Source organism: Glossina fuscipes, unplaced genomic scaffold (genome assembly GCF_014805625.2).
Source record: "Glossina fuscipes isolate IAEA_lab_2018 unplaced genomic scaffold, Yale_Gfus_2 60, whole genome shotgun sequence".
Classification (NCBI taxonomy): Eukaryota; Metazoa; Arthropoda; class Insecta; order Diptera; family Glossinidae; genus Glossina; species Glossina fuscipes.
This window is the reverse complement of record NW_023998432.1, coordinates 5,878,003-5,889,379: the sequence shown is the minus strand read 5'-3', so window position 1 is coordinate 5,889,379 and position 11,377 is coordinate 5,878,003. Positions and strand designations below refer to the sequence as shown.

At 35.7% G+C, this 11,377-nt stretch overlaps 1 protein-coding gene across 1 annotated transcript; it reads right to left on the bottom strand.

The window, feature by feature from the left end:
* Window positions 1–9,795: 9,795 nt before the first annotated feature.
* Window positions 9,796–10,723, bottom strand: LOC119637672 (the record flags this gene model as incomplete). The annotated part of the gene is given in 3 exon segments (XM_038033867.1): window positions 9,796–9,999; window positions 10,257–10,472; window positions 10,475–10,723. Coding segments are annotated over 3 exon segments (669 nt in total), but the record flags the coding sequence as incomplete, so codon positions are not given.
* Between the last annotated feature and the right edge of the window lie 654 nt (window positions 10,724–11,377).

Below are 11,377 nucleotides of genomic sequence, written 5' to 3'. Positions count from 1 at the left end.
ATATATCGCGTGTATGACGTCCGCGACGTAACTAAAATCACCTTGCGGGATATGATCTTCTTGAACAATTAAAAACATGCCATCTTAACAACACATATTACATTTAAGCACAGGGTAGTTTTCTGACTATGGCAAAGCAAAAGCAGAATCAGTTAATCGCAAACGTGACTGTTTTTCGCTTTTTATATTACGCACAATGCAATGCAGAAACCCAGAGGAGTAATCACGTATGAAAAGTTAACGTTTGCTTTCAGTTGTTTTTGCTAAATAGCTAAATGCGAAAGTTAATTTTTGGCTACGTGATTATCCACTAGAAAAATACAAGGATTCCTTCGCATATTCCAGACCAAAATCATATGGTTTGAAAAATTAACCGTATGATTAGATTTTGTTTGCATAAAGATTAACAAATCTCATAACCGATGACGCCAAAGAAATCTTTTGAAAGTGATTTTTTGAAGCAAACTACAGTTTATAAAGCGGGTATATATATACTAGGCAGCAATTTGAATTATAATTCGTGCTTATTATGAATAAAATTCCGTTAGTATGAGCTGTAGATAAGAGAAATATTACACTAAGGGAGGTAGTACAATCGATTTAACGCCTGCCATGCCCTATTATCATGTTAATTTGTTGCGCAACTTTTTCGCTTTATTGCTATATCCCTACTGCCTCCGTCAATTTGTTCGTATTAGAGACAGCTAAATGAAAAGATGCCCAAACATTCCATTCAAAATACAAACTAGTAAATTTTAAGAAGCTTTTAGTGTTTTTGTTATTAATAACCGTAGTGCTGCTGTTAATAGGGAGTCATTCATCCACTTGCTCGTTTATTCTCATTATTTGTGCGGGCAAGGATTCTGTTAAACTGTCATGTCGTTTCAAACGGCTATGAAGCGAAAGTATACGGATTTTCGTCTTTTTAAGCGAATGTGTGCTATGGTGCACATACAATTTGTTTTGTCCCTCCTTTTTTTTTGTATTGGAAAAACGTGCATTTTATGTTCGGGAAATACCTCAATAAATTTCCGTGAAAATTTTCGTATAAAGGAATCTGAGGAAACTTCTTATAATTAAAAAGAGGTCTATTGTAGAAATAATTTACCTTTATTTAATCTACATACATACATACATTTTACGTGAGTTATTGTACAAGCCAAGCAATCTATTTGTTTCGTTCCTCGGTATGTATTCCAAGATAGCACTCTATAAATATTTTAATTTATAAATGACATGATGTCCAAAATAATTTTAATATAATTACAATGGTATTTACCTCTGAGACATATATTGCTTGTGATGATGAAGCAGACAGATCCGCAAAAAAGAAAGCAAGGGGAAGAAAAAACACAGCCATTTTTCAAGATATGGCGCATATGCATATATTTTAGCAAAAATAAGCTGTCCAAAGTGTTTGGATTAAATGGCCACCTGAGAGCTTACAGACAGTACATCCAAAATTTCCAAGCATAAAACATAAAAACGATACTGTAGAAATGCTATATTTATAAAACCCCAAGGACTAGCACCAATATAAAATTTAGTAGTATATTATAAAAATAACCAATATTAGGAGTTAGTTTTTAATAAAATCATGGAGATAAAGAACGGTTTATCATGGACTAGGACTGCAACGGATAGAGACGCCACTTTATGATAAGGATCTTATTGTATAAAGAGTCCAAATTCGAGAGTCGAGAGTATGCCAAAAGTCGCGTCTATAAAGACAGTTCTCGTCAGCTTAGATGTCAGCGCGGTTTGGTACTACGTGATCGTAACTATAGTGAGCAATCAGTCGATAAAGACATAACAGGCTTTGAGCACATATAAACTAGGCCGTGGCCACCTATGTTCTCTTTCTACTTCTTCCCGATTAAGTCAAGACGTATTACATGACATCCCTTGGATGATTGGTCAGGTAACAAAAACATTTTTATTTATTCATTGCCATTATATTATAATTAATTTGGCTATCATATTATACTTAAATTAAAACAACTAAGAAAATTATATTCGTTCGCGACCGATTGTTTTATACTCATAACAGTTATTCTAAAGAAGATAACAAAATTAAGGAACTACATGTCCATGCTCTATAATATGAAGTAAGCGCGGCTTTTTTTCTATTTTCAAAATAAGAATTTTTGCCGCATAGGAGGGGACTGCTTCAGTCATGTCCTCTGAAAAGTTCAGGTTACTTCCGAATTCTTTTATAAATTTGTAGGCGATACCTTTTTTTTCGCTAACGGGAAAATGTTAACTGCAGATACTACAGAGTTTCGCAGAAAGACTGTTAAGTATTTATATACCTTTTGGTGTTTTGACATTTATTTCTGCGCGCTTCAAACGTTTTCATAAAAAAAAAACATTCTGATACCCTATAATATTGAGCGGTGAATTTTTCCATTTGTTGATAAGAACTATAGCCCTGCCCATAGAATGTAGGTTTAAACTTTTGTAGATTTATCTCTTGTAATTTATGAGCAATAGGCAGAAAGCCAATTTCCAAGCAAGCAATTAAATGGCTGCTAATTAACAGCGCTACTATTGCTAGTGATAAAAGATGCCCAAGAGTTCCCTATACTTTACTGGCTTTTATTTTGGGGACTGTGTTTTGTTTATTCTAGCTCAAACGAGCTGACCACACTGTAACACTTGGAATTATGAGTTTGGAGGGTAATCATGTATTGGAAAGTTAGCTTACGTTTTCGTTCTTTGGTTGATTTTGCTTCGCCTATATAATAGCGTTGAGCATTGTATGATGGCTTTTCTTTTTATACACAGCAGCTATTAAAATCACTCTCTCATGTCCATCAACTTATGAGAAAGCTAAGTAACTTACTTTTCGCGTGAGTATTTGTTGTTCTGAGTTAACATTGAGTTAAAATTGAATCTGAATCAAAATCGAATCAATATTTCGAGCCATTTCTTTTGTTAAAGCCAAGTTTATATTAATCCATAATATTTCCATTATATTAAACCAAATATTGGACCAAAACAATCCATGTAAGTCTTTGCGTACTTATTTAAAGTCCTCACATTTCCATCGTCTTGGAGGTAGAAGTGTGAGGTTAAGTTAGAGGTACCGAAACTATAATCAACGTTCGATGGTTTGGGAAAAGTTCAAATCAGATTTCTTGAAATTTTTCCTGCCATCGCGATATTTCAATCGATTTGAAGACGAAATATGCCATCGGACACAACGGCCAAGAGAAGTATTTCGAGGCTATGTACTATCAGAGACAAAAATTGACGCGACACACAGCGATGAGTGAAGAGCAAAATTCTGAACGCATCTATACGAATGTGGAACCGAACTCTTTTTAAACTCCAAGGCTTCCAGACGAGGCTGTGGTTCGTAATCGACCTGCCTTGGATGCGTCTGGACATGGGATTTTCCAGTAAGAAGACAGAAATAAATAGATCATAAACAACTTCACACAGCGACTGTATCAAGCTTGAGTCGGTATCCATTCGACCAACACGACTGAGAGACTCCAACAGGGTCGGAAGTCTTCTATCCACTTCTGTATTCATACGACCGAGGTCATTGCCAATATAGTGTACGACTTTTTCCACGCTTGACAAGCGGTTACCCAAGCTGCGCGACACATCAGCAATGACTCGAAAAACGGAGAATCTTTCAGGAGTCAAAGTCGTCTCTCGCTTTGACCTCACATGTCCTTCAACTTAGAGAGGAAAGTGTTAGGTTAAGTTAGCGGTAAGATAAATTGATTGAATTAAGTTGATATGGCGGATGACGGGATTGGCGAAACAGCTGTTTTCAATCTTCTAGGAAGTGCAGGTCAGGTGACTTCCACTGTCGCCCGAATCAAGGGACCGACAACTTCAAGAGACTTTTGGAAAAATTTTTTGAAAATGTTAGAAAAAATTAGTGGAAGTAACTTCTTGTGCTTTTCATGTTGTTGTTATGCGTTGTTGTATAGCAAATGATTATTGAAATATTCCTAATATTTAGTGAAGACGCATACATGGAGCCCACATATACTTTCGTAAGCCTGCAAAAAATGAAGAACGTTTCGTACTACAAAGGCAAGCATAGCCTTCATGGAATGATAATGAGTTAAACCACATCTATATATGTTTTTGCGTTTATATATATAAAAATTTTAGTCTTCAATTTTGCGACCACATGAGAATTATGGCAGTAAATTTTTGGTTTGGATAAAGAGAACTTGGACGACTTTGTTGACGCCTCCCAATTGAGACCAATAAGCGAGGAAACAAGAAACGGCATTCTTCTGCACTTTCAAATTAAATTGCATTGAAATAAAAGATAAAAAAATAAACCCGCTTTAGGATGTTTTGTGGAAATTAAAAAAATGGCTTTTATTTACGTAATACAAAACCAGGATTGATTTGCAATTGATTTTAAAAGATTATACATGGTCTGTAGGCAAATTCGTATGCGAACGTACATTACACAAAATAAAACCGATATATATTAAAATTCAAATTCCAAGCTCATAATTCAATGTTGCCCTAACAAATGAATATAAGAAATTATATGGGATGTGAGAAATTATTAGACTTCACTAAACTTTTTTTGGATATTGAGTTTAATTGGACTAAGTCAATGAAGAATGTGGCTTATATGTCCACATAATACAATGTGATTATTATTTGCAAAACATATGTATATTTTTAAGAAAACAAAAACAAAAACGCCGAGGCCGTTACACAATAAAGCAAATATGTAAAGTGTAATAGGCGATCGTTAAAGGGTATAAAGGGATATAAGAAAAATTTTGACTAAAGAAAATATTGATTAAGGAATAGTTAAAAATTATTATAAGTTAAAAGTCAAATTCCCTTTTCTGATAAAGAAAGTTAGTTCCACGAGATGCACATTTCTTATTGTAAAACGAAAGGTCGAAGAGGACAGTATATATATTAAAAAACAAGAATGCATTCTACAATTATCGAGCCTGTGACATCTGAGGATGAAATATTCAGCAGATTTAGTAGCATTGCAAGTTTCGCAAATATTATGTGGTTTAGAACGAATCATTTTTAAATACATTTTATGTAAGCGTGGCCACACATGAGTTTGTTAAGTAAATTAATCTTCCAGAAATTAAAGATCATCTCTAATAGGAGTTAAAAAGGGGATTTATTTTATAGAAAACGTGGTTAGTTTTAGCACGCGCAATTTCTATACCTTCGTTGCTTAGTTGTTGAAAGACGAGCTTCTGAATTACCCGTATTGCTTCACTGGCAGAATATTGGATAAATTTGTACCGTCGAAAAAGACACAGACACCAAGAGTCCATAAAAGTTGACAGTTTTCAATTTGAGATTTATATATCATCTTATGTATTTCAAATACAAATTGACTATAAACATATATTTTATTTATTAAAAGCAGAGCTGGCTTGCTATCGAAGAATTCGACAAATTTTGTATAACAATTAATACACCTACGTTTACAACATGTCTGATGGCGAGCAATTCGGTAAAAGTGGAGGAGAGTGCGTCCATAATTCCAGTTTATGTAGTGCTTGAAATAGATGTTTCATTAGTGACTAGCTGCATGCAGTACGTTTGACGGAACCATCAGCAGCATATATTACAGTCGTTCTTTTAATAAAGAACAAGTTTTTCTTGGCATAAAACCCCCAAACAGCAAAGATTGACGTTTCTCTCCGTCATAAACATCGTTTCAAGGATGTTCATTGTTAACGAAATTCCAACGAGAAAGTAAGTTCATCTTGTCAAAAATTAGACTGAGTTTTTGATAATAGAATGCGCAGCTAATGAGACAACCTCGCTCAGAGACCTAACTTTCTTGAAAAAGGGATGTATTCATTACCTTAACCTTAGTTAGCTCGTTAGCAGTACAAAAACAGCGCTTTTGGACAGGGGCCATTGACCAAAAATAACATTGAGGATATAAGGAAGAACTGAGGGTCTCAGTCTGCTACAACGTTTTAACATCTTCTTTTAAAGTGTTAGTACCGACTGAAAACATTTGGTAGTTCTTCCACCTTCAAAAGTAAAATTTCTTCAGACCCAGTAACTTTCATTCAAAAATTCTACATTTCTAAATTGAGTAAGCACGGAGTTGTTTTGTATGGGTTGCACAGAACTTACGGAACTCTTTCACAACTGTTTCCAGGTTTTCAGAGACGGTCGATTGGATCGCACTGGGGGTGGTGTTTTAGTTGTCATCTGCTGCAGTCCCATCCTATTCATTTGAACTTTCTACTTCTTCTGACGTTGAATTTGTTGCCATTCGGGAAAAAATTGCCAATAAACAGTTACTGGTAACTTGCTCCAAAATTCCCCCAAATGTGGATCTTATAAGAAACAGGGTGCTCTCACTTGTGACAGGGCCGAAAAGTCTAAATCTACTGATATAGTTATAGCGTTGGGGGACTTCAGTTTGCCACAAGTCATTTGGTGTTATAGCGATAATTCTGGTTGTATGGTTCCCACTTCAACATCTGATAGAGCTATTGTGTTTTTCAGAGGATCACTTGATCGTAATTTACTTCATTACAACCGCAATCCTAATTGTAACGGCAGATTTTTACTTTACTTGAGGATCCGTATCATCCAATTGTATCCAACATCGTCAAATAAGTATTATGATTTTAATAAAACCCTTATATGACTGCTTAAAACTAATCTTTCAAACATTGTGCTCATTTTTTTGCTGGGAATATTGAACCTTTACTACCATCGCTCTAAAATGTATTAAATTTTCTAATGTCCGCGTACAATTGTAGCGTAGGCGTTCCGTCGGCCTGATTTGACCGCTACTCTATTACAATAGAGTAAGCAAAACCGTAATAACGGGCATTTTCAAGAATAACGGTTTGCTGTTACGCAAAGAAAAAAAAGGGAAAAAAGAAAGAAAAAAACCTCTAGTCATAATGGTGTCTCTTGCTAAATCACTCTATTATGCAAGAGAGAATCGTGAAAAGAGGAAAAGTCCAGAGTCCGTCTGTGTATTTTGAGCATATTAGTTTTTGTTTGTTTCTGAAGTTCTGAACAGATTTGGTGTAGTACTTTGTCATGTTAAGATCTGGCGCAACGATGTTTAAGGGAAAAGAAGAGAAAAAATTAAACACGTGCAAAACAAAGAGAAAAAGTACAGTTCTGGTTTTGATGCTTTGTGAGGTTAGTAAAGGAAAGTAGAGTTTGAGTGTTGGTGCTGTGAAAAGTGGTGTGTGTTCATTGAGGGCAGAAGGAGGCGCATCGATTTCAAAAATAGAGATTATTTAGAATATCTTGAACAGAATGCGTGCGAAAAAAAAAAAAATTAAGAAATAAATAAAGCGAATAAATATATTTATGTAAAGAACAAAAAAATTATGGAAGTCGTGTAAAAAGAGTTCGTGAACTTCTGATCTGATAGCTTCTGAAAAAGGATATTCGTGAAGAAGAAAATTATTAATATAAAAATATTAGAAGAGAACAAAAAAATTATTATAAAAAGATGTTAACATTAAGATATTAACCAAAATTGGCAAACGACTGCCTGCACCATAGACTTAAGTTATAGAAATTTACACACGAGACGAGAAATTTTTGCGGATTATTTCGCCTTGTTTTTTTTCTAAATAAAAAGTGATTTTAAAAGTTTTTGGTTATTTTCTTTACTTTGTCTTAATTAAGCAAATAATGTTATGATAATTAAATAAAAGCAAAGAAAAAAGGACTCTGGAGAAGTAAAATTTTATATAACGGAGACTCGCTTTTTTTCAATTTCAACGTAAAAAAAAAGAATTTTATCACTGCCTGCAATTGCACATACGCATATATGAAGATTTTTGGGGAAAAAAAAGTTTTTTTTGTATATACGTAAAGCTCACACATGTAAATAATTACTAAAACGTTTGAAACATTTTATCTTATGCGGAAATCTAGAAGAAATCAAAAGCAACAATTCTTATTATTACTATTATAATTTTAGACTAATGAAATAAATTCTTAGAGGAAAAAAAAAGACATTGAGCACTAGCAACACAGACCACGGCACAAGCAGGGGGCAGACCAGAGGATTTTGAATAGTCTTTGTATAAAAGATTCCAACCAGTACTCTCCAGTACTTGGGTTTTTTCAGCTATTAGATTCCTGAAGACGTAATTTGGAGTGTCTTCTTCCTTGTGCATGGACAGAGAAATGTTAATACAGCATTCTTTCAAAATCCATGCCGGTTTAACACCAAAAGAGCGAAAAATTTTTAAGGGAATGTTCAATTTCTTTGCGACGTACAAACAATGGTCAATTGCGGATGGTGACTTTGGAATTTTCTTCGCAACAATAATCTTTCTCACTTCATCACCGAGAATAGATTTGTTTGAATTAAGAAGCTTGGGGACTATTTTAGCTTTTAACTCATAAAGTCTATTTTCTAAAGCCGGGAGACCAGTTTCAATTATAGTATTATTTATGAGCGTCTTCCGAAAAGCATAGCAATTTGCTCTGAGGGCTAGGTGATAGACCGGTTTAAGGATGTTGATATTAGATTTGCAGCTATTGCCTAAAATAATCAAAGCATCGTCTTACTTAAAACAAGCATTTTGGTAAGTGTTAATGTTTGCATGGCTTTTCCAACCAACGTACTGTATGAAATTCACCCTTGTTAAAATATATTTTTTTAATCGAAGACAGTATGTTTTCCAACGATATTTATTGGAAAACGTGAGCCCTAGAATATGGAGCGTTCGCACTTTTAGTACTGGTAAAGCATTAATATGCATCAGTAGATTTCCTGCATCACATATCTGCTTTCGACAAATGTGCATGTTTTTGTGTTGTTGTGAGATTTTTGTATAGAAATTTTAGCGCTTGACCAGTTTGCCCATGCGGAGATCTCTCGTCCCATAGATTCGAGGATGTTGATTGCCTTCGTGCTATCTTTTTCTTTTGTAAAAATGTATATATCGTGCGCCTAGATATAATGTTCGATTCTCGATACACGGCAAAGCATTTTACTAATTTCATTGAAAGCGATCTAAAAAAGCCTGACAGAAAAAGAAGATGCTTGTGGAATGCCACTCCTTAGCGGAAAGGAATCAGAGAGATGATTTACGTACTTGAAGAATTTGGGTACTACATTCCATTATTTCAAGAGTCTTAAAATCAGAAATGACTCGGCCTGTTTGAAGTAATTATTCCAATCCGCATTATCTAGAAGCAATTCGTGTTGTTTTGGTAAAGTAACAGAGGACTCCCAAAGGTTAAGATCGATTATGATTGGAAAGTGATCACTGTTATGTGGACCACCAGGAATAGACCAGGAAACCAAAGGAAGAAGTGACAGATGTGAAAAGGTGTGATGAGCCGAAAAGTGCGTCGGTTTTCCATCATTTAAAATGCAGAGTGTACCGTTTTTTTGAGAACGCACCCTAGCTCTTGGTCGGTAGAGCGGTTGTCTTCGGCCCGTGATTCCTCATCACAAAAAAACATTAAATAATAATAAAAACAAAATAAAACAAAGGTCTTTCATTTACACTATATACTTTTATACACTTTTATGCGTATTATATCGTCTGTCGTGTACGTTGTCCGTTGGTCTCTCCTTCGTGCGTCGGCATCTGTCTAGGGTCCCCCTACTTCCCCTCACGCGTACACAGCCTCGTACCCCCGCTACACTTTACTTAAAGTTTACGAATACCTGACTGTTGACAGCTGAACATGTACCGCCCTTTTGCTCCAGTCGCTGAGGTTTCACAAAAGCAGATGTGGGCACAATACTTGCAATATTGTCATCCATACTGCCGACGGTCGATATTGTCCTAGTTGAAGCGCTACCGCCTGTTAGATGGAATGGCAAGGTTTAACACCTGTGGGAATGCCCAGTTGCACACAAAGAGCAATTACGGTTCCACGTTTATTTTCGTTTGGATCCAAACCTTCGAATGGCTTCAATAGTGATAGATTAGCATTAAAGAAGTGCGGAAATAGGACGGCCAAAGGTTTATTGTAGCCGCAGGCGTTATATTGCCCTGATCTCCTTTTTTTCTACCGTCACTGTCAAAGGACTTTCGTGCAATTTAAAGTTATAAGCTTCAATTCCATTAATGGTGCTAGGATGGGTAAACACGATAGGTAGTGTACGGCAGAATGCTTTGCGGCAGTTGCAAAATCTTCCCCCTTCTCTGCATCATGAGGAAATAAGAAACGATCGAAAGAGTCATATACCCCATTGCAGTTGGTTAAGTTTCGTTTTCTGTATAATAGTTTGGCTGTCGGCCCTTCGATATTTTACTGCCAGTTTAGTGCATGTTAACCACTTTACGGCCTCCATAAAACATGTGTTCTAATAACCCGAATTTCTCAAAACTAATAATTTTGAGGTAAGTCACTGTTATACCCAAGATTGGTTTCAACTGTAGTTTGCTTGCCAAAACCTTTAAAGCCATGGCAGTTATCATTGAGCAGGAAGAAGCCACCGACGTGGGACCCAAATAAGGTATCTTCTGAGCAATGATTTTATCTATCTTAGGGTCACCGGATCACTTACAAACTGGACCGTGCGCTTCGGTAGAAACGTCACCGTGTTGTTGGAATGAAAGGTTGCATTATGACTTTCCAATAATATCTGGTAAATGTACGGGCCCACTTCCACCAACTTCATTTTATCGTAAACATCCCTGGAGAATCTGAGACTTCGCAACTGTTTTGCAGGATCAATGCTGGAAATTGTTGTGACGAGCAGCACCAAGATTATCCCCCAAATACCCAAAAGAAAGAATTTTTATATTATCGCAGCTTTCGTTACTTGCAACCAAATATATGGACTTCGCAGGAACACAATCAGCCAGAACAAGGACGGTTACTAGAATTTGGTCAAAAGAGTATCGGCTTTCTCATCATTCGTTTTTGCCTTTCTTTTTCTGCATTTCAAGGTGGCTTTCGATTAATCCGCACTCTTTAATCTTTAAATAACGCTAGGTGAGTTATGCCGTTAAATGTTTCACTTTAAAACCACATCAAGAATGCTGTCGATTTTAAGCTTATGATCGCCCATCTACGGTGTTAAATGTTTCCCCTGATCGATATCCAATGCTTTCACATCGTCACGAAATACTTTACAAGCATAACCAAAAACCAATAAATCGACTTGGCGCGATGCATTTTGGATTTACATTAAAATTAATGGTTGTTGCTGTTTTTGTTGTTACTGAGGAAACGATGGAGTAGGTATTACCGGCGGTAGGGCCAGACACTTTACGTAAAATACCAGTAATCCTACCGCTTCCATTTCCTCCTGTTATGTTATTACTAGTAAAATTATCACGTTTATTATTAGCGTTTCACATGGTAAAAGACATTATTTTGTTAACTAGCACTTGTTCAATATATTATTTAAAATAAGTATCAATCTTTTTCCTTAAAT